Source organism: Phoenix dactylifera, chromosome 2 (genome assembly GCF_051530095.1).
Source record: "Phoenix dactylifera cultivar Ajwa chromosome 2, Ajwa_hap1_PhDact_Kaust_v1.1, whole genome shotgun sequence".
Lineage (NCBI taxonomy): Eukaryota > Viridiplantae > Streptophyta > Magnoliopsida > Arecales > Arecaceae > Phoenix > Phoenix dactylifera.
This window is the reverse complement of record NC_143191.1, coordinates 6,107,501-6,132,076: the sequence shown is the minus strand read 5'-3', so window position 1 is coordinate 6,132,076 and position 24,576 is coordinate 6,107,501. Positions and strand designations below refer to the sequence as shown.

The following is a 24,576-nucleotide window of genomic DNA, read 5'->3' as shown; positions in this document are numbered from 1 at the left end:
ATTTTCTATATCTAACCAATTTGTATAGCATAATTTTAACTAGCATGAGATTTTTACGCATTTTAAAAAGAGGGGGTAACTTCGGGACTGAAAATGACTGATGAAATCTGAAAGTAATATTTGGACTCATGCTGCAGCAAGGTCTCACCCTCCTGGAAATGGACGAGTTAGCTTACTTGTAAATCTTAGCTACGATCGGACACCCATCAGAAATTCAACGAATATCACCATATGGTTAACAAAGTGTATGCAGTAAAGATGCCCCAGCCTGCTGAATCCCATTACATCAATAACATGAAGCTTCCAAGCATTATAAACTCCGAAATAGAAGGATGGTAACACATCAACAGCCAATATTTAGTATTTAATACAAAAAATCAGTAAATTTTCAATTCTTACAAGTCTCTTTCACTAATCTTCCACGTGACACACATGCTTTCTGGCTTCCAGTAGAAAAGGTTCACTAAAGGAACATTCACAATAACAATCAAAACTTGTGTGCGTGGCTTGCAGCTGGTAAGCTCGTAATTCTTCTTGATAATGACAATGGCAATAACTAGTTACAACACATGAACCAAATCACAGAAAAAGAAAATGTAGCAAAAAGATAATTGCATACATCATGACATCTCAACAACACTGCTTGCATCTGCACATGCCAACACCTCAGAAAAGAGTAGCCAGCAAAACAAAGTATTCATTAACCAGATTGCTAATAAAATCACACGGAACAATTATGTTGCTGATTGTTTTGGTATCTTCCCTTCTTCCTGTTGACTTGTTTTCCCAGTTCCCTGCCAATGCGGAAAAACAAATGACTCGTCAACGTCATGAGTTGCCCTACCATACAAGAAACCTCATTTAAAGAAGAGTAACTTTATCAGAATAATGTTGATACTTTAGCAGACATAACAAAAATACCAACACCTTAGATTTGGAGGTCTGCCATACCGACCCGTAGTGCCCTATACCGATCGTGCTGTACTATACTGGTAAGGTAGTGATAGGGTACTGAGGTTTGGTTCAATATATCAGCCAAACTGGTCCAAACCGAGCGGAACTGCTCTACACAACCCAATACTGGCCTGTAATGCCCGGTTTTTGAGCAGTAAATAGCTGAGAGAGAGAAAAGAGTGTTGCAAGCTTGATGGATGCCATACCGAATCGGTAACGTACCGATATGGTTTAGTACCAATTTTGTGGACCTTGGATTAAACAACTTCTATTATTATGGGTGCACAGCTAGTCAACTTTAAATTTAATAACTAGATGGAGGATCTACCTGAATTTGTTGCAAGAGTTCCTCAAGTTCAATAGTTATCTCCGAAAAAGAGGGTCGTTTCGCTGGAACCGCCTCCCAACATCTTTTCATCAACTCAACTAATTTAGGATGCGTATTTTCCGGAATCTCTGGACGCAAACCCTAGTATCGCACATAAAGAAGTAATACGTAAATATGGTTAAAAACTATATAAAAAAATATTTTTAGCATTTAGCCTACCAATGAGTCAATGATATCATTTCCGGCATTTATTTGGATTGAAATCATGGCTGTAATAATGTCTATTATTAGCCTTTTTAAAGGGGAACAGATAAAACAAGCAAACTATTTGATCATGACAATATTAAAAAACTTCTCTTTATGTAGTTTGATGGACATTTAACTTTTATTTTTTATCAGATGAGAAATGAACATGTCAAATAACAGGTATCATTCTCCACCATATAAAAACTATTACATCAAATATCCATTATATGTCCAACTAAAAGTTGGGCTTTCGAAACATATAATTACCACTATTCTAACCATGTCACTGCCAAAAGTATTTATTTCATGGAGAGAAATTTTTACAATAGACATTGACACCTTGTATATTGAACTAACAAAAACAATCATGCAAGACAATAGAAAGCTAGAGTCGGTCCATGTGTGAAAAGCACTTAAAACCAAAGTTTTTTAAGTCCCAGTGGGACGAAAGGCGTCCCAGCCGTCCCGTCCCATTCCTGTGAGAAAACGGGAATAGGATAGGGTTAGGAATTCGAAACCCATCCACATGGGGAGAGAAGAAGAAAAGGAAAAAGTGGAAGGAAAGAAAAGAAAAAGAAGAAAGAAAGGAAGGGAGAACAAAATGAAAGAAAGAAAGGAAAGAAGGAAGAAAGGAAAGCGAAAGAAGAAGAAAAAATAAATAAGAAATACAGGAAAGGATACAAGAAAGAAAAAGGAAAGGAAAGAACGAAAGGTAGAAGAAAAAGAAAGAAGGAAATAAAGAAGAAAAAAAAAAGAAAGAAAGAAATGAAAGAAGGGGGGAGAGAGACAGGATGGTGTGGGACTTTGGGGCATCCCGTTCCATGAAGAAACCAGGACATCCCCATCACATGAGATTTAAAACTGTGCTTGAAATAGTAAGTTACAATCTTTCTGATAAAATAATACATTGGATAGTAACACCAAGACACATGGAGGAATGTTAATAAGACACATGAAACATAATTTTTCAACCTAAAATATTTTCACATGACAAGACTAGAGAGAATTTGGAAATATGCGGACATTGTCCTTGCAATTCAGCCAATGAACTTGAGCTAAAGCACCTAAGCTTGTCACAAGTAGGTATGAAACAATGATAACCATAGCAATCTGTAACCAAGACAACTAGATCCTTATGATCAACACAGAGAACATTTTTCTATGTGATGAAAAATACAAACCAGTCTTACTCCTAATGCAGCTTGCAAGGGTGTCATGGTTTCATATGGGACCTGCACAATGACATCATAAACTTGTTACTCCACCTCATAATCATATGGTCCCATCTTCCAAAATTTGCTGGATCAATAATCCATAAGTTGAAAGAGTGCAATTTCAGCATGTACCTTTGATGTTACTAGCTCCCAGAGCACAATGGAAAAACTGAATACATCAGCCTTATGATCATATGGTTGATGATTTATAACCTGGAAAGAGCAAAGTTGTAATATAAAAATCAGAAAATATGTTTATCATTATTTAAAATATAAGTATGATAATACTACTTTACATGGTATGAGGTATGTATCGATTATAATTGTGGGAGAAAGTAATTTTGAAGCATTCACAATTTATTTTTCAGGTCAACACATGTTTATAGCTTCAATTTTATCTGATATGAGCCATAACTTCACCCATATAGACCTATATCATGCAATGTAGTTATTATCAGCAATACAGCTTATATATAAAATCCTGGATGATTATCCACTTCTTTTAATAATTTCATTTTGCATCTTCTTCTTCCCACCAGGGCTCTAAAGTCTGCCTCATGAACAACAGGAAGGAATTTCAGCAGGAAAGCCCATTCTATAACTCTCTCTTTTTATGGTTGTTTTCATGAGATTTTTATTTCTAGCAAGGCCAATGACATCTTTTTTTTTCTCCTTTTTATGCCTCTTATCCGAAAGAATTGGTTTTGATGGGTCTGCTGTCCTTGAAAATGTCCTTTATCATTAAAAGATTATATGAAAGTTTGAACAATTTCTGCTTCAAGCTCTTTGCCTATTTTTTATTTTATTCAATTGATGTTTATGACCATCAGGACAGATACTAGAAGTGATTTCTAATTTCATATACTAAATTACATGTGAATAACTCCTATTATTTCCATATGCTTTTGAACAACTCATGTTTTTCAATTTAAACAGATCATTTTCATTTGAAACAAATAGCATTTGATAAAGTTGATGGCTTTTCATTTGAACCATATAAATTCAACCAACTTTTAGTTGACATAAATCAACAAATTTTAGCATTGGATCACTTTGCTCAAAAACACATCACTAGTCCAATTGGACCGATCCGGCCAAACCAACCCAACATGAGGGATGGGTGGTCTCGATGGATGCCTTCGAGCAGTGTCTATCTCCCTGCCATCATAGAGAGGTAAGCAGTTGGGAAACCATCACCAAGAGACGAGACTGGATGTGCAATTGCCACCAGATAAAGGTGCATGCATGATCCATGCGGAACCATTGCCTAACCGCATCAGTGAGGATGCAGCAAGCACAACCACCACCTTGTTCCCTCTCTCTTCATCTTTCGATTCGCTACCACCACTGCCATTTCCAACCTCAATCCTCTCCATGCTCACCGTCCAGTGACTATCTACCACCGAGGAATCAACTTTTCCTCTCCTATTTTTCATTCTCTCTCCTCTGTTTCGAGTCACCATCCTTCAGATTCTTTCACCGTTGAGCACCACCACCACCACCTTCCTTCCTCCGGTGTCTCACTGTCAACAATCACCGCATCAGCGAGGGGCTCATCGCCAAACCAACTCTCCCTATTCCCCCTTTTCTCAACTCCACCACCACCTCTCAAATCCACTGCCGACATTTAGTTCCACCACCACCTCTCGGCTCTCTCTCTCTCGCCCTTTCCCCTTTCTCATATCTAAGCTAGCCTGCCCTACCAATCAGTGCCTAAGGGCCCCCAGTCACACTTTCCCCTATTTTTTCCATCATCTCCAGACCCTTATGCTCCACCTCCTGCGTTTTGATTGTCGGTGCCTTGATTCCATCTTAATGCAGTGCCCCGCCAAATTTCATCACCACCACCTTGTCGAGCCTTATCATTCCTTTTTTGCACCATTCACAACTCTTACAGCGCCGATGCCAACCATGACAAACTGACCATCCCTCCATTCTACTTTCTTCTCCCTCTTGATACCCGCCACCCTTCTTCCTCGAATTTCTATTAACTCTCTTCAAAACCCTCACTTATTGGGGTAATCTTTGACCCTAACCCTAAACAAACCCCCATCACTTTGTAATCATCTTTCTTATCATTTTCCCTGACCCTAGGTGGTCTAATTTTGTGTAGGGGAATGACTTTCCGAGCAAGAAGACTAGTGTGTAGCCTTTTGCACTAATCACTTGATCGAGGTAAGCCCCTAACCTCCTTATTTAATTTCAATAGTTCACTTGGAATAAGGTTAGGTTAGAGAAAACATAGGACTACGATTAATTTCGGAAAGGGGTACTAAAAAATAGAATTTGAAACTAAGGTACATAGCCCCTTTCACAATTTGGATTGAATTCCTCTCCTTGCTCGAATAGGACTAGATATCCTAAAATAAATATGATTATTAGAAATATTCTAGAAAAAATTAAAATTTAGAAATATTGTAAAACAAACTAAAATTTCTGAGGAGGTAGATCTCGACTTTTACATTAACTCTGCCTTCTATCGCTCCGCCTGATTCTTCTCGAATAGAAAACTATGCCGATCAAAGTTTTATCCAAAAAGAAAACTTTCGGTTTGGCCAACCCATTTCAGAGCCTAAATGGTGGAATTTTGTTCCAATTCAACCTTTCCGTTGTAGATCTTGAAAAGCTACCCAATTTGAAAAAAAAGATCATCTCAATCGGGCATAGTATAACCAAGACATAACCTTCGGAAGTTTGTCATGCGACTCGACTTTCCGATGTGGTAGATCTCGCTCCAGAACCCTATCTAGCCCTGCTTATAGTGGCCAAAGCATTCCATATCGAGTCTGGTGATCCTCTTGAATACTTATAGTGGCCAAAGTCTCCATCGAGTTTGGTAATCCTCTTGGATACTCGTAATAGCCAAAGTGATCCATATTGAATCTAAAGATCCTCCTGGATTAAGGCTCCCTCTATTTAGGGTATTTAGTTCCCACTAAATTAGAACTGAAAGTGGAAAAACATCTGCTTTCCCGTCTCACGGTCGACCCACCTAGCTTTTCTCGAAGATGGTTTCTGACCTAGCTCTCCTTTGCTCTCGAGTCTCGGCAAACCACTTGCTCTGCTCTTGCATCTGAACTTCGTGGTAGGTACCCTCCTTGTTCTTCCTCGTTGATGACTATGACAATTCCTCCGTTGATCTCAATCTCGGTAAATCGGTCAGTGGAACCAACATACGAGAGTTTGGCCTCTTATAAGTAGTATTAAGTTCTCGTACCATCATCACAAACTTATTCCAGGCATTAACAAGTCGCTTTGCCTGGGCATCAGCTACAAGGTCAATGTTACCTTGTGTTCTAGAGGCATTGATCATGAACTCCACATCTTTCATGAGACGATACTTCTTCAGACGCCAGTATAAGATTACATCTCGATCCCAAAGGTACGGGATCCCAAGGATAACCTGCAATCCAAAGGAACTACTTGATCGGACTCTATATGGATTACCAGGAGCTAAACAACGGAACAAGTATCCCTTGCAAAGAATTGATGATCTTTCAATCCGTTACAAGGATTGCAAGTCTTCTCAAAAATTGATCTTCACTCCCGGTACCACCAGTTAAAAATTACGGTTGAAGATGTGCCCAACATAGCTTTTAGAACTAGGTATAGACATTATGAATCTTGCTGATGCCTTTTGGGTTCACGAATGCACTTGTAGGCTTTACGGATCTAATGAATAGGATGTTCAAACCCTTCCTAAATCAATTTGTGGTAGTGTTTATTGATGACATCTTAGCATATTTGAATGGCCAAGAAGAGCATGAGGAAAGGATAATACTGCATACCCTCAAAGAAAAGAAACTTTATGCTAAGATGCAAAAATGTGAGTTTCAGTTGAGCAATATGAGCTTTTTGGGCATGTGATCTCTAAAGATGGCATCTCTATGGACCAGAAGAAAGTAGAGGTAGTGGTTGAATGGAGTCAGCCCACTAATATATCTGAGGTGCGCAGCTTCCTAGGATTGGTTGCATAATACTAAAGATTCGTTAGGAATTATCTTGCATTGCTATACCATTGTCTCGCTTGAGTTAGAAACAAGCCAAGTTTGAGGAAACAAAAGAGTGCGAACAAAGCTTCGAGGAGCTAAAGAAGAAATTAGTGATAGCCTTGGTCCTAACCATTCCAACAGTGACAGGTTTCATAATTTTTAGTGATGCATCTTAGAAGGGTTTGGACTGTGCTTTGATATAGAGTGGAAAGGTAGTAACCTATGCCTCCAGAGAGCTAAAGCCAAATGAGATGAATTAACCCACTCATGATTTGAAGATAGCAGATGTGGTCTTTGAAAAGTGGAGGCATTGTTTGTATGAGGAGCCACGTAAGGTCTTCATAGATTATAAAAGTTTAAAGTACATGTTCACCAAAAGGACCTAAACGTGAGGTAGAGAAGATAGTTGGAGTTAGTAAAAGATTATAATCTGACTATTAATTATCACTCAAGTAAGGCAAATATTGTAGCTGATGCTTTGACCAGGAAATCTTCAAGTGATTTAGCAACTTTGATCACCATACAAGGGCATGTTCTGATGGATCTAGAGAGGCTTGAAATTAAGGTACGGCTGCATCATCCTGATGCCTAGCTAGCTAATCTTAAAGTGCAGCCTACCCTAATCAAGAGGATTAAGGCATCTCACGGATAAGATCCAGAACTCCAAAGATTAGAGAGGCAGAATTTGATGCCACCTAGAATTCAGAATACATGAAGATGGCTCCCAAAGGTTTGGTAGCAGGTTATTTCTACCTAAAATTCTAGAGTTGAAGAAAAAGATCTTGGTTGAGGCCCATAATTTCACATACATTGTGCATCTGCCCATAATTCCGCATACATTGTGCATCTAACAACACCAAGATGTACAGAGATTTGAGAGAGAATTTCTAGTGGAACGATATGAAAAAAGATATTGCTCGGTATGTTGCATAGTTTTTAGTGTATGAGCAAGTATTTAATGCAAGGTTCGTCGTCTCGATACTAAACCCCGTACTGGTGTCATCCTATTATAGTGTCGATACACGGCATAGCACGAAACGGTGAGATATACTGAATGTCGGTATGGTACGAGACGGCGAGGCATACCGAATATCAATACGGTATAAGACTGCATACCAGTTTGGTATCGCTAGGGTACGGTACCTACTGGTACGGCAAATCTACGTTTAGCGTATGAGAGACCTGCAGGACCATCGCAATCCATTCTCGTCGCTTAGTGGAAATGGGAGCATATTACCATGGATTTCGTGACCGGTCTATGTAGAACCCCTAAAGGTAATGATGCTATATAGGTGATTATTGATCGATTGACAAAATCAGCACGCTTCTTACCCTACAAAATTAGTCTTTCTATGGAGAGGTTGGTAAATTTGTCCATAAAGCAAATCGTGAGGATGCATAGAGTCCCAATTGCTATTGTATCGAATAGAGATACTAGGTTCGTATCTCAGTTCTCTAAGAACTTGCATAAAGCTACTGGTCTAGATTGAGTTTCAATACAGCTTTCCACCCACAAATTGATAAGCAGTTTGAAAGGACCATACAAATTCTCGAAAATATGTTGAGGGCCTATATCTTACTTGGATGGTGCTTGGGATAGCCACGTCTCTGATAGAATTTGCCTATAATTACAGCTATCAAAGCAACCATTCAGCAGGCACCATTTGAGGCACTATATGATAAAGGGTGCGGGTCCGCCATGCTGGGATGTTGGCGAGAAGATTGTTAGGCCTTGAGTTGGTAGAGCAAATTATGAAAAACATTCAGCTAATTACGGAAGGACTCCGTACAACTCGGAGTAGATAGAAAAGTTTTGGAATTTTAAGTAGGAGACCATGTTTTCTTGAATGTATCGTCTACTAAGAGTGTGATAAGGTTTGGAATTCGCGGCAAGCTGAGTTCCAGATATATGGGTCTATTTGAAATTTTTGATAGAGTGGGAGTAGTAGCATATTAGCATTACACCCACCATCTGAAGTACACAATGTGTTTCATGTATCAATGCTGAGGAAGTATGTGCTTGATCCTAGTTATGTGGTGGAGTTTGAGTTGTTGAAACTTCATGAGGATCTAACCCACAAGAAGTACACATTATGGATTGAAACTTCATGATGCTACACTATTCCTCATAACAAAGTTCAGTGAACCAAATACATTTAGAGGGAGGCTTAATGGATACTTGAAGATGAGATTTAGAGTTAAGTACCCTCAACATTTTAGGACCAAATAATGTCAATTTCAAGGATGATTTTTTTTTCTTGGGGAGAGGAAGCAAGAACCGATACAAATCCAAATGGACCAGCCCAGATGAACTGACCCAAATTGAGGGTTGGATTATCTCATAGCTACAACCCGAAATAGGAGAGGCAGTCATCTCCTTGCCATCATGGAGAGGAGAGTTGTTTTGAAACCAATGCTAGGAGATGGGATCGAATGCAGAATAGCCACCGAATAAAGGTGACATGCAACTACCATACCAATAAAGACGGGGCGAGCAGAACCAACACCATGTTCCCTCTATTTCTCTACTTCCTCTTTCGATAAGCGACTACCACAACCATTTCCAACCATAATCTCTCCGTGCTTGTCGTCCTCGGCCTATCAACCACCAAGGCACCAACCTTTCCTTGTTTTCTATTTTGTCTCCCCTATTTTGAGTCATCATCTTTTCAGTTCCTTCATTGTTGAGCACCACCGCCACCACCCTTCTTCCTCCAGTTTCTCACTATCAACGGTCGTTGCATCTGCAACGGGCTCATCACTGGACCAGCTCTCCCTATTCCCCTTTTTCTAACCTCTCCACCACCTCTCAACTCCACTGCTGCCTCTCAAATCCACCAACATTCACTTCCACCACCGCCTCTCAACTCTCTCTCTCCCCCTCTCCCTCTCTCAAATCTAAGCCGGCCTACCCAGCTCATCAATGCCTAAGGACTCCATATCTCACTTTTCTTGATTTTTTCCAACCCCGGACCCTGCTTTCCTCCTCCCGTGTTTTGATTGTCGGCACCTTGATTCGATCTCACTGCCGCACCCATCGAACTTCACCACCTCCACCTCTTCGTGCTTCGTCATGCCTCTTTGTTCGCTCCTTTCTGTGCCATTCACAACTCTTTCAGAGCCAACATCAACCGCGAAAAACCGACCACCCCTCCGCTCTACTTTGTTCTCTCTCTCTCGACATCCGCCACCCTACCTCTTCCCCGAATTTTCCTGTTAACTCAAGGTTCTCATTTGTGGGGTAATCTTCCACCCTAACCCTAAACAGACCCCACCACTTTGTAATCATCTTTCTTATCATTTTTCCTAACATTAGGTGGCCTAGCTTTGAATAGGGGGACGACTTTCCAAGCAAGAAGACTAGTGTGTAGGGTTTTACACTAATTACTTGACATGCAATCCCCATGTGTATGGATGGATGTGGGCCACGGGCTAGTCTCATTAATATCATTGCCCTATCACAAGCTAGAATTGTGGCACTATTATTGCCCCGTCATATGCTAGAAATACGACACTATTGTTGCCCTATCATGGGTTGGAAACATGATCGAGATTAGCCCAAAGATGAATTCAAATTAAATTACATTTGTAAACTGATGTCTGCTAGATTGCATACCTTACAAAATAATATAAATGGGAATGACCAATTTAGTGAAAGTATGGAGTTATTAATTTTACTTGCTTAATTATTATTGTTATTGTCTCATGTAATGAAAGAAAGATGCATTCAAGTACTAGTTCTTTTGAATATATATTTCATAATGATGCTATCTTTATCTTATTGTAACTGCTATACTTGTTGTTAGACAATTTCTTTTGTCCGTTATTTAATATATATCCATGTGTGGGGGACATTCTTACTGAGTCGTTAGCTTATATCATTCCTTTATTTTTCCTTTCAGAGCCACAAGATGCTTCGAACTAGGCTAAGTTTGTGGTAATGAGTAAGAAGTGGAATAATTAGAGCATCTCTGATACCACTCGAGTGTTTGGAACTTATAGCTGGATAATTATTTGTTACTAGTGAAAATAATTTAGTTTGTTTTAAAAAAATAATGAACATGATTTATATATTATTCAATCTAATTGAGATTTTTTATTGATTTGAATGTCTTGCATATTCTCTCGGCTATGCTTACAAAAATATGCAGCCATGTCGTGCCCAGCTTGAGTTTGGGTTAGGGGTGTGACAACATATCAAAATGATAAACTACACATGTTACCTGGAAATGCCGCATGAAAAAGAGATTATGCTAAATATTCTTTAGTATTCTATTAGTTTGTAGGCCTTTGTACTCCTTTTGACTTCAGTACATTACATTATTTTTTGTTCAATCCATTTTTGATTCCTAGGCTGACTCAAATGGGCTTAACAAACAGAACTACCATATACCATATATGAAAAGCATTCAGTTTTATCCATGCAATTTGGGTAGCATATTCATCTAATTGTGTTTATATAATCTTTAACAATTAAATGACGATATGTTTTCCTGTACCTTTATGTTTTATACAATGAATTTCATAGTGCATATTTCCATTTAATTTCATTATGTGTAACAAAAGCATTTTGTCAGATTGTATATAAAATGCTTTGACTCCATTCTGAACTTTTAAATCCATAAGCATAACCAAAATGATCAAGCCTAGTCCCAACTGTGTGGTCAGATTTGTGAATTCACAGTCGCCATGTTTACCTATTTTGGGTTGCCTCTGATGTTGTTTCAGGATTCATGAATCCTTATTCTAATTTTCAATTAAAAGTACTATAAAATTTCAAATAGTTAGATAAAAATATATGCAGGCCAGTTAATAATTTCTTCTTTAGAGAAAATTAATCAACTATTTTAAATCAGTTTCACTAAATCTTGCTGAAACACAATCATCATTAACTGGATTGTGTGTATAGCATGATTGATACGGGAACCTTCCTGAGGTCAGGTAATATTTCACTTGATAAGACTATTTGTAGAATGAACAGAAAAAAGAAACATGGAGGGACTAGTTTATATATCTGTAGCTACCATTTTGGAAAGCTGTGGCAGCGATCAGTGCCATCAGTTAACATTCTAATGTCTACCATGTCATTTAACATATCAGATTACAGTAAAAAAACAGTTTGAGAAAACAAGTTCGAAAAATTTAGTAATGATTGTTATTTTGCTGAAATGGCAGTAAAAGAGAAATTCAAAGGACAAAAACAAAACTATAAGCTGAGGTTCATTACATAAAATTATAGATTAATACATACTATCAACAGATATAGCAAAATAAGTAATCCATTTATAAAATGAAGATAATACCTCAGGTGCCATCCATCTGTATGTCCCAGTTTCTGCAGTCATATCTCCCTCTTGACTTTGAAACCGAGCCACACCAAAGTCTGCCACCTTCACAACCTAGGTTAGTAGAAGTAAAACTATAAAACTCATCTTGAGTGAAGTTGCATGATCCTCAACTAATAAATTAATGAATTGCATCAGTATTACTTAAACAAAGAATAACCTCAAATACAAAAAACAAAGAATAACCTCAAATATAAAATACATATATATAAATCCATGCAAACAAGTACCTCAATCATGTGTTTATTTTTTTCAGTTACATTATGAGTTTTAATATGAAAGGAAGGATCTGAGAAGTCTTAAGGACAAAACTTAGCAGAAACACAGGGACAAGGGCCTTGGAACAACACACACAATGCCTCAAGCAAGAAAATAAAGCCTCTGGTCACTTCCAAACCGGATACAGAAAACAGACCTCGGGTCCATGGTTTTGGAGCATCTAAAAATTGCTGGTAGAAACCCCACATTCTCAGACTAGGACAAATGGTATATCCTCTTAATATAAAGGGACAGAATAATGCCTTTCCATTGTTTCCTTGAAAGTTGTTCAAGAAAAGATAGATGTTAGTCAACATTAAGTAATGATCGTCAAAGAACACCAAAATATCTAGCTTGTACCAGAGTCATGTATAGAAAGTTTGGTGAATTTGCATCTAATTTTCAGCTAAATGAATTTTACTCACCTAAAAACAAATTATGCTGCTACATCTAATTCATAAACAAGTGTTTCTTCTAAGGAAGAAAAGAGAAAAAAACATGTAGAATAAATTACTGGTTCATTCTAGCAAAAATTATTGAATCTTGAATTTTACTTTTCTGGTAAAATTTTTAAAACATAGCCTCAATAAAATCTTGAGTTTGAAAATACTAGAGAAAATGTCATTTCTCTGACCGAGATTATGCTGGGTTAGTTTTTGGGAGGTGAGAAATATCAAGCTTCTATCCTTTGCACCACGTCACACCATCTCCTTCCTTACTGATTTTATCCTTGTCAATGCAACTTTAACATTTCTTCAAAGATACTATATCCTAAATCCTAGTTCTCCCAAATTTTATTGCATATCGACCTCAGCATTCTTGTCTAAGATTAAAATCTCAAAATGTAGCTTTGACAAGACATACCAATCCAATTACCTCTGGAATTTTTGGATGACTCAAGGTACCATATCTTCCTTCTGAAAAAAGAAAAAAAATTGCAGAATTGTAAAATAGAACGCAAACAAATATATTTCACTAAGCACATGAACTAGTCCTATTCCCAATTTGGATTGTATTTCCTAACACAAAATTTTATGTGAGAATACAAACTTTAGCAAGCAAATTCTTCTGCCGTTAAAAAAGTTAATACTAGTTAGTGTAAACAAGTTAGTTTACCAGTCAAATAGTCCAGTTATGAAATTCATTAATATAAAGCTTATGTTTTCTAAGCAGAGAAAAATTCATGTATTATGACCTTTTCTTTCATAACATGTGCTATTTGATTGCTGCTTCTTTTTTGTAATGAACATATGCAAATATCATAGCACACAATCTACTGGAAACCTCCAGGCATGAAATACACTAGAACTCTTCCATTCCCTCCTTAACTTCTCTTATTCTGATGGCGATAAAAAATACATACATTAAAGAAAAAGGTGCATCTGTTATGTTTTTGATTGCAGAAACTAATACTTGTTATAAAGTCAGCTTTCTGAATTTTTTTTCTTTCCATATGCATCTAGCTCCACACAACCATAAAAGCATGATCTTGAAATACATAAAATTTTTAAGACACCAAAGATGTAAGGAAATCATATAATCATATATAATCCAACATAATGCAATATCAACAGAGGCTACACACATTGTTGGTATCCATCAACAGGTTAGCTGTCTTTAAATCCCTATGGATGATGTCGTTTTGGTGCAGATAGCTCATCCCTCTGGAGATATCAATGGCAAACTTCAGCAAAAGAGAGAGCTCCAAAACATTATGATGCTTGTGCAGGAGGTCATAGAGATTTCCTCCAGTCATGTACTCTGAAATACAATTTTAACCATTATGTAAACCATGAGAATATATTCCAAGATGACAAACACCAGCCAAACAAAAGTGCTATACATATGCTTTCTGCCCATTAATGGCAAGATAAACAATATGAAAACGTTCTCAAGAACTGAAACTAACTATTCATTATGAAATTTATCATCTTAAACTTACAAGAGAGAGACAATATCCTAATGCAGTACAAGATGTTTCCCTTGTCAATAATATACAAAATTATGTATAGAGTATAAGTATAATGGTGAACAGAAACCATGTATGATGTTAATGAGGCGAATTCCAAGGATCATAAAGATGATTCAGCTCAAATACAAAACCCACTATACTAGAAATACTATATGAAACTATAATGAAGACAACTACTTGCAAATAAGCCATTAGATGATTAAATTATGGGAAACAAGTAAGAATAATCAAGGATGTAGTCAGTTAAATAACTTGTTCAGTGTAGTTGCAACCATTTGCAGATAATTTTGAAAAAAAAAATCCAGATCCAAAACAAATTGTAACTGATATCCATGAAAACTTCTTTCTTCAGGATTTGTACAAGATTTTTCTATGACATTATGGAATAAGACAGAAGTGTCATCACCTTGATCAGCTACATGCCATAATTACTATAATTTAAAAAATCTTTTTTAAAAAACAATATTCTCATATAATTGCAGTTAATTTTGATCAGGATCGCTTAACATGGATTCAGTAGCAGCGATTGAACACATATCACGGCCCAAACTGTTTTGGTTGTTGTCATGGGTTAGTGGTTTGGCCGGCCAAGACCTTCATTTAACATATTTTCCTTACACATTTGTGATTAGTGATCTTAATCCCTAATCTCACCTTTTCGTTCCCATAGTGGTCCTCATGAGCTTCATTTGGAGAAGGCCTCTATTTTCCATACCAGGAGGCACACCAAACAATCCTCAATAGTACCCTAGCCATGCTCCGCCGAACCGGTACCGAAACCCATATTGGTCGGCGGGCGGGTCGGTACTGTACCGGTTCAGTACCGTACCGACATACGGTACGCTTGGGTGTGCCAATACTATACCATACCCACATACGGTACGCTTGGGCGTGCCAGTTCGGTGTGTCGATACTATACCGTACCCACACACGGTACGCTTGGGAACCAGCACGCCCAATTTTCTTTTCAAGTTTTTCAAGTTTAATTAATTGGTAATCAATCTTTTGCAACTTTTTAAATGGTTTTAAGTCTAATTTGATGGTTTTTTGTTTTTTTTTAATCTTTTTATATTTTTTGATGTTTTTATGATTTGATTTAATCTAAATGATATATTTTATTGTTTTAAAGTGATACAAAATATAAAGACCGGCACGCCCAATTTTTTTTTTTTCAAGTTTTTCAAGTTTAATTAATTGATAATCAATCTTTTGCAGCTTTTTAAATGGTTTTAAGTCTAATTTGATGGTTCTTTGATTTTTTTTGAATCTTTTTATATTTTTTGATGTTTCTATGATTCGATTTAATCTAAATAATATATTTTATTTTTTTAAAATGATACAAAATATAAAATGATTAGTGAGATGTTATATGCCACAAGAAGCAACATGAAATATCTTAAAATCAACTAATGAGATAAAAAAATATAAAATATTATTGTCAATTAAATATTTAAAGTACATCCTACATATCGATATCTAAAATTTCGTCGAGTGGCAATGCCTCTTGTAGAAATCTAGATCATTAGCATAGCCAGACGGCATATCAACCCATCCTTCTAACCAAGCAGTGTTGTAGTTTTTTATGTTCATCCTATAAAGAACACGCTCTAGATTATAAGCACTCTCAGATCTCTCGCTGAAGTTCTGACTCTGAGAGATGTCCTCTATCTGATAAAACGGTTGTGGAAGGATCCATCCGAATAAACCGGCAGCAAAATTCGATCCATAAGATACTCTGGACAGCATAGAATAGTAGCCACCGGAAGACAATGCCTCAGACACTATATCCATAATTGTATCCGTACGGAACATAGGTTGCCTATGACTGTGGGTAATAGAATCCAATATACGACTCGAAATCTGAAACATCTATGGATTCTACTCCACGTGCAAGGTCATCTGTAGCTGCATCATGTCCTCCTGAATGATCTCAAGAAGTCTATCAACTATATGCAATCATATCCTCGCAGGCTCTACCAAATCGTGCACCGTGATCTCTATTCTGTGTAGCATGCGTAAACTAGAACTCACCCGTGAATTGAAGATAATCCTATGACTGTCTCATAAACGGTGGTCTCATGTCCTCCACTCGCTAGCCAGCAAATCCATGACCACCAAAGCTGCTACTCCTAGTTTTTAAATCTAAGTGAACAGGCTTCTCCACACTCTCCATAGGGCCTTTTGAAATATATATTATGTGATACTAATTTTCATAATTTTTTGAATCCAACAATGGATACTACATATATTTTTTTAAACTCGTGGACTTGCCCAGGCCACTATGCATATGATCGCATCAAAACTTGAATAAATGGACACCAAATTTTGCTGGAGAGTAGCTTGCATGCCCCTAAATACGCCTATGATTTTACAAATTTTTTTGAATTTTATTTTTTATACTTTTATTTTTAATCTGAAAATATATTTTTAATTTTTAAAAATTATATATAATTCAAAAATTAAAATTTTTTATGTCATCATGTAGATCATCCATAGATCAACAACATATCATTAAATCAAGCCAAAATCAAAAATTTTGCTGAGATCTTCTCTTATTTGGCAAATTTTGAGCTATTTTTTGGAGCCCAAAAAAATAGAAAGAATGAGAACGAGGAGACACGCCTTATTTAGGCTTAGATCTTTCTTCAATCATGCTGAATCGGTGTGATTTTCACCGCGAAGAAAAGAAAAAAAAGTTTAGAGAACAGAATAAACATTGGGAAGGCTCAAGAGTTTCTCGGGCCTTTCCAACATCTTATTATAACAAAGAAGAAAAGGGAAGGAGGCCAGTTCCGAACCATCCCGACTCAGTACAAACCGTCCATGGAACCGGCTGGTTCCGGCAAGTTCGCGACCGGTTCTGATAGGTTCTGTGAGGCCCAATGATCTTACATCGAAAAGACTCATTCCAGAGCCTGAGCATATGAGGGGGGTATCTCCAAATCCTGCAGATGCATTTTGGGTGGAAAACAAAACCGGAGAGGGGTCTGAGCAGTGCGTGCGGCGCGCGTGCGAGCCCCGGAACCGGACAATATCGGGCAGGGGAGCCCCGTGTTCTCCCCTCATGTGGCTCCCACATGGGCACTAGGTGTCGTACGTGCCCCATGGAGGTAGGGGCGTGACATTTGGTATCAGAGCCGAGGACGGCTCTTGTCCGATGGTGGAAAGAGTGTGAGGCCCAATAGTCCCGCATCGGAAAGACTCGTTCCAGAGTCTGGGCATATGAGGCGGGTGTCTCCAAATCCTGCAGACGTATTTTAGGTGGAAAACAAAACCGGAGAGGTATCTGAGCGGTGCGTGCGGCGCGCATGCGGGCCCCGAAACCAGACAATATCTGACAGGAAGCCCCATTTCTCCCCTCATGTGGCCCCCACGTGGCCACTGGGTGCTGCACGTGCCCTGCGGAGGCGGGGGCGTGACAGGTTCTGTCCAGTTTCGGCCATTTCTAGCCGATTCGGGACCAATCCTGAATTTAATAGCCGAACCGATCCGATCCCCCACCAAGCCAGCTCAGTACGGGCCGAACCAGATGGTTCAGTTCGGTTCGGCTGACCATGACCTTAGCTTTGCCCCAACACCCTTCCCTCCTATGCTAAGATTGCCTTTCTACCTCCACTACCCAAAACCCCAGTCTCCCATTCTCCCTAGCAGCACTGCCTCTTTGACACCAACAACATCCACTCTGACTTTCTGATCTTTGATGCCAAAATACTGCTCCATTGTTGTTAAAAGCCCCATCATTAATAGATCCAAGCCCATTCCCCCTCCACCACCATATCCTACATCTGGTTCCTTCGGGATTGTAGGGGGGTGATGGGGATTTATGGTTTGAGAGATTGAGCTTTAGGTGAATGTGGCTTTATTTTATTTTATTTTGCAACGTATAAAGTTTGATCTTTCAAAAACTTGAACCCAGACTGTGAGGGGGATAATAGCGATTTAGGGTTTGAGAGTGATTGGGCTTCAAGGGGATTGCAATTTTATTTCATTTTACATGGTACATATTAAAATTTGATCTTTCAAAAATGTTGAACTAGGGTCTTTAACTACTCAAGTGGTCAAAGCATCAGGCTAAACAATTAAAAAAAAAAAATCAAACCTACGTCTAGAAACTAGACTCGGCAGTTGGCAACTACGACAAGACAATCTATTCAACCTGAGCAGGTTTTAAAATACTATTTGATACTTGAGAAGGCTCAACAGACAAATTTAACACTCTACATCCAAGGTCTGTCAAACTAGTATCGGAGCTTGCATTGGTCAGAAACAAGTTTGGTCCGATATGGGTCCTTGTTGTACTATGCCAGAGCATACCAAAACAAAGAGAGGCGAAGAGGGAGGACAAGGAGGGACAGAGGAGGAAGAGAGAGAGAGGAGGGAGGGAGAGGGAGAGGAGAGATTGGAAGGAGAGAGAGAGAGGGGGGGAGAGAGAGAGGTTGAGGCCGAGGCGTCCGACGACAGCTTCATGAGGGGATAGAGGTTGGAGGGAGAGGGAGTGACGGGAAGTGAGGGCTTTGCAAGGGCTCGAAGTAGTTTCGAGCCATCCGGATTCGGTGATAGGGACCGCGAGAGAGACAGCGCTTACCTTGAGTGATCGTCCGACAGAGAGAGAGCGGATGATCCGAGCATCTAGCAAAGAGAGCAGGATGGAGTCGTCGAAGGCTCTCGAAGCTCTAGTTCAAACCGAGAGGGAAGGAGAGAGATTTTATAACTCAAACCAACCCGCACGACTAAACTGTTCCAGGCTAACATCGATTCAGGCCGAACCGCTTGGTTCAGGTTGCTTCAACATTCTTTGTTGTAATCTTACTCCAACAAGTGCCATCACAGCTCAATTGGATTTCAAAAATATGAAGTGTCCGCTCTAGTCAAAAATGAATCAAGAGGATAGATTGTTTGCTTAAACTGTGTGAATTATTATTATCTCCACCCTAATAGGTTCTCTTTTCTAATGTTTGTTGACTAGTGTATTCGTCTGTGATGATTAAGTAGTTATGAGAACCCACGTAGGCATGTGTTAAGTCTCACATCAACTATGTACAGGGTAGATCTTGGATACTTATACAGGGCCAAATAACCCAAATAATACCTTCCAGCTAATCTTTTTGGATGAGATCCTGGATTGTGATAAATGGTATTAGAGTGGATCCAACCCATAGCCCATGTGTACTGGGGGCACTGCAGCATAGGCCCCTTGGGTTGACCACGGACTGATCATGATGGTTGTGATTGGAATTATGGTACTTATGTTTGGATTTGAATGAATTTAGACCCTTAACCTAAAGAGAATGTCAGGACTTAAACAGGAGGAGCACATGAGGCCTTGTGTGGGCCCGTGTTTAGTCTCATATTGGCTATACACTAGGTAGATCTTAGGTATCTATATAGAGCCAAGTAACCCAAAAAACAACTTCCAGCTAGCCATTTTGGATGAGATCTTGGGTTGTAACAATAGTAGTTTAGTCGTTACCTAGTTGTAGTACCAGAAAGGACATGTTTGTGTCCTATAATCTTTTCTTCTTTGTAAACCAAAACAGCATGAGATTAAACCATATGAAAAACTAGCTGCATTTTTAGTCTGATCCTTCTATTTTAAGGTTCAAGCAGAATAGAAAAATCATCAGGTCTTATAATATTCCACAGCTAATTAAGTCACATTCAGACCATAGACGTATTTAGTTCTGTTAAGCAGATATACCTTGTTGACCCTTTACCAATCATCCTAAGCTTTTTCGTTTAATTGGTTAGTTAACACAGTATCAGAGCTCAGACTTGCTATACATCAGGAGTTTGAATTCCCTCCACAGTTCAATTATTGATCAAATTATCTTCGGTTATCTGTTATCCTGATTTAGTTATGTCTTGGCTGTGTTATCCTTACACGTGCATGATCCCAGTCGCACAGGAGGAAGCTGCATATACATTGTTGACCCTTTCACTATCTGTTTAAGCTTTTTGAGTCAACTGACTGGTTAACAAATTCTAGTTAATTCAAACTGAAATGGAGGATCTGGTCTGGTTTCTTACAGATTGCCTCCATGACCTACTTGTACTTGATTATTGTAAAAATCATCGCCAATATTAATTTAAAAATTCATATGAAGGCAATGGTTTATTAAAATTAGTGCAAACAAATAAAATGGATGAAGAAACACAAGAAAATTACATAGTGGTACATAGAGCAGCGCAATATTAAAAAATATAGAGGGGTCTATAGGGGAGAAAAAAACCCAATAGGTGCAAATAATTCGGGTATTCCACAAAAGATCACTACCAACCTCATAACGGTTCTAATGACAGCGTTTCCTTGTAAAAATAAAGAAATATCTAATATATTTTGACAATTTATATTAAATATAATATCCACCATTACAACATGTACAATAAATGCAGGTCATTAGTCTAACTCGTTACTCATAAGACAAAATACCCTGATGTAAATCCTCATATACACATCTTGGAGTTATTGTATCATCCACCAGGCAGCACATGCCAAAAACATGTTTATTTTATGGAAGATGTCAGTCATATCAGGGTTGCAACCTCAGCCAAACATCAAGTCAGATATTCAATTATATAATATTCTAGTAATAATAACAGGAATTCATTAAGGGTCTGTTTGGTTAATACTATGCGATCCAACAGGATTCATGAGAACACAGACCAGGCTAGGCCTATATTCACAGAATTCACAGGAATTTTTTCAGAGTGGGCCAATTCGAATGCCATAGGGAGAAAAAAAGGACCTCAACAGGTCTTCTTTTCCATCTTGCAGAAATGGACTAAGAGAGGTCCAGTTGACATGGATAGAGCCAGCCAGCCAGGCCTCTTATTCTATAATACTAAAAATCCTGTTTCCAATGCTGAGAATTCAATAGGATTATCCAGTATGCCCTGAATAATACGTTACTAGGATTATTTTATTCTTATTAAGTATAAAGAAAAATTACTATGAAGATTAGATGTTCATAAATTAACAAATGTTTAAGATGTCAAAAAATATATTCCTGTGTTAATTTATATAGTTAAAACCAAGATCCGCCATACCGCTACCGGTCGGCGTAACGGTGGCGGCCCGGACCGGTCCGTACCAGTCCCATACCGTTTCTCCAACGATAAGCTATTGGTACCGGATTCCACGCTGATCTGGTACCAGTCCGAGGCCGGACCGGTATGTACCGGCCGGTATGGACCGGTACGGCAGACCATGGACTTAAAACAGTAATTTAATCTTTTTTGATCTAAATGTACCCATAAAAAAATAACCCCATAAACAGAAAATGTTTTAGCTTATGAGGCATGGACACATACACAGGATAAGAACTGCAAAAAAATTTTAAAAAACAAAAAGATGACACATACAAATGATAACAATATATTTTATGCATGTAGAAAAGCATCTAAAAAGAACAATGGTTTATCACAGTAGCATACTCTATATTCCACAATAACATCATCATCTGTGCAACTACATGAATATCACATTTTAAAATGAACCATCAGTGATTGCCATCCTAAAAGGTTAGCATTCATCATGCGAAAAAATGAAACGCTTCTCCCTCATCCCCAAATTAACCAGGAACCATCCATACATATCCAATAAGCACATTCTATTTTTTACATATTTTTTAAAGGACACTTAGGTATCGGTTACAGAAATAGAATGCAATTTGAATTTTGAAGTACCCATATATCCTAGATTTTAGAATAAAATTGCTATTCATCATGGCATATTCTTTCTTCTAAGAGAAAGTGGACTGTAAAAATAAACTTTCTACAAGCATGGATGCAAGATAGAGTAGTTTCTTTTTAAACCAACAATAGAACAAGGAAATCAATGCCAGTAAAAGATTACCTGTTACTATGCATAATTGTGGACGTTTTGTGCATGCACCAATAAAGCGAACGACATTCCTATGATAGACTTCCCTGAAATGACAGGAAAAGGAAAAAAGAAAACCAGAATTATAAACAACAAAGTTATCTGTGTCATTGTCGACTTTTTTTAACAAGTAGACGAATTAATTAGCCTCTAAAATAGTAAAAAGGTTACAAGATATGATCAAAGGTTACATAGGCAATACTATGTAAATGTACCTTAAAATCATTACTTCTTGAGCAAATTCTACCCCCAGAGCTTCATTTAAATGCTCCGATCTAAGAACTTTTATAGCAACATCCTGACCGAGATAAGTCCCTCGATACCTGTACATAAACATCAGAATGAGGTGGACCACAACGTTCAACTTCTGACAAATACATAAAAGAAGAATTGCTAACAGAAGCAGCAGTCTATGTCACAATTCCCAACTCACAAATCTCCACAAGATCCACATGCAATCCTGTCTCCCATCTTCAACAATCTTTTGTCAATTTCCCAATCAGAACCATTTGATTGCACCGTAAGTATTTTCTCCGCGGCTGAAGAATGAGAGGAGCCAGACCACGACCCCTACATGTTCGAAGGGAGAAAAAGGAGATTGCAGAATAGATCATATGTTAATCATAAATAAACAACAGCAACAAAGAAACCCATGCAGATGCAAGTCCTGATAAATACTATCTGCTTCCACATGTTTCAATGGGGGGGAACAAGAAGTTTTTTTCGAGTCATGTATTGGCTATGAAGCAGCAAGACGTTGGATGTATAATTGCAAAAGTGTGGTAAAGGGATAAACTTATCTAAATTATCTGAAAAGAGGAGCAAGAAAATTATAGACAAAAAAGAGTTAGTCATTCAGATTTATTTATCAGAAAAAATATACCTCATTTCTTGCAACTGTCTTCTTGAGTTGCTTGAGCAAACCATCTGTTGCCTGAGCATACCATCGTAAAGTTAGCAAGACTTGGGCCTTGGAAAAGATCCCTACCATAAAAGAAAACAGAATTGCAATGCCCTTACTAGTTTGCAAGGGCCCATACAGTGATAGTATTAAAGGTTGACAAATTTATCATCCAGTTCATGGTTCATGGGCATAAGCCCATAAAACAATGTATTAAAATAAGGCAGCAAAGTGGAAAAAAATAAACAGAAGAATGCAGAGATCCATGTCAGTGTAAGCAATCACTGTGACCTATAAATTGAATTCCTGCCTGAAGAGAAATGCACGACTTCTATTGTTTCCACACGTGCAGAAGGAAGTTCCATTCTATTGAATGCCTTGGATGTAGAAGAGTGTATAGAAATGAAAGAGCTTTTCATATGACCACCAGCTCTAGACATTTCTGATTCATCACTTGATAGAGAAACAAAACAACAATGCTTCCTAAATGCAACATATGCTCTAGAAAAACCATTGAATAGGAGAGTGATAAGAAGAGCAGAAAAGAAAATAGGGAACCTTTTGCTATACCCTCCTTTTATGTAACTTGTGGTTTACTGATCCCTTCTCGGGTATTTATGTATCTTTCACAATAAAGGCATGCTTCGTACTAAAAAGGCCAGAAGGATAATTTGACATGGACAATGAAAAAGGCACATTGGATGACACATAGAGATTTATATAAAAATCAGCTGATTTTGGCACTTGTCAAATTTCATGATCCTCTAAAATAATTAATGTTCAGAATCCTGGTTCTGGTTTGGACTTGACCAAGCCAAAAGAATTTTAGTTTCAACAGTTTTGGCGGCCCAAGCCAAGGAATGCTGAATCTTGCCAATCTGGCCAATTCGGGGAATACTGTGTTCAGTCGGTAACCATCACAGTTTGCACTATAAATTCGAGATTGGCACTGGTTCAAGGATTAGGGCTTTGTTTCTTCCTTTCCTCTCCCATTTGCTCATGCTCTTGCTGCCCTCACCCATCTCAACGATCGACGACTGTCCAAGTATGCTGACCGCCTCCCTCCCTCTCTCTCTCTAACCCTTGCTTTAAGGGAACTCGATTACCTTGAGAGGCGGAGCATCATAGCCATCGATAGGACACTGGCCAAAAACACCATGGCTTTGATAAAGAAGACCCACGTGCTGCTACTCGAGCTCTGGTAACCCATCATCGCCATCCATTACAACCTATGAGAGATTACAATTGTTACATTCCTCCCTCCCTCCCTCTTCCCCCTCTCTCTCTTCTCTCTCTATAAACCCCTCCCTCTTCACCATGCAGTCTCCTTGACACGTCTTCATTCCAAACCGATCCCCACCTCCCTCTTTTTTCTTTATTTTTGAATTTTGAATTGAAGTCAGCAACCATATCCCGACTTCAATTCAAATTTTAAAAATAAAGAAAGGTCCAAAACAAACTAGAACCACATAGGACCTGTACCA

General features: G+C 38.3%; 1 protein-coding gene across 11 annotated transcripts in view; it reads right to left on the bottom strand.

The window, feature by feature from the left end:
• Positions 1-327: 327 nt before the first annotated feature.
• The window catches only part of LOC103704336 (serine/threonine-protein kinase STY17-like), a 45,537-nt gene continuing 21,288 nt past the window's right edge, over positions 328-24,576 (bottom strand). For 4 of the 11 annotated variants that reach the window (XM_088715107.2, XM_088715109.2, XM_088715110.2 and 1 more), the window contains exons 7-18: positions 23,075-23,125; positions 22,625-22,761; positions 22,407-22,514; positions 22,165-22,238; positions 13,923-14,098; positions 12,038-12,133; positions 2,875-2,955; positions 2,710-2,760; positions 1,283-1,423; positions 1,177-1,205; positions 956-1,085; positions 328-794 (exon numbers count right to left, since the gene is read on the bottom strand). In XM_088715107.2, coding sequence (XP_088571233.1) covers positions 735-794; positions 956-1,085; positions 1,177-1,205; positions 1,283-1,423; positions 2,710-2,760; positions 2,875-2,955; positions 12,038-12,133; positions 13,923-14,098; positions 22,165-22,238; positions 22,407-22,514; positions 22,625-22,761; positions 23,075-23,125 — 1,134 coding nt within the window. In that variant the 3' untranslated portion in view covers positions 328-734. Of the gene's footprint in view, positions 795-925; positions 1,086-1,176; positions 1,206-1,282; positions 1,424-2,709; positions 2,761-2,874; positions 2,956-12,037; positions 12,134-13,922; positions 14,099-22,164; positions 22,239-22,406; positions 22,515-22,624; positions 22,762-23,074; positions 23,126-24,576 lie in introns of all 11 variants that reach the window. The other 7 variants (XM_039131711.3, XM_088715111.2, XM_088715113.2 and 4 more) reach the window with 4 other exon arrangements.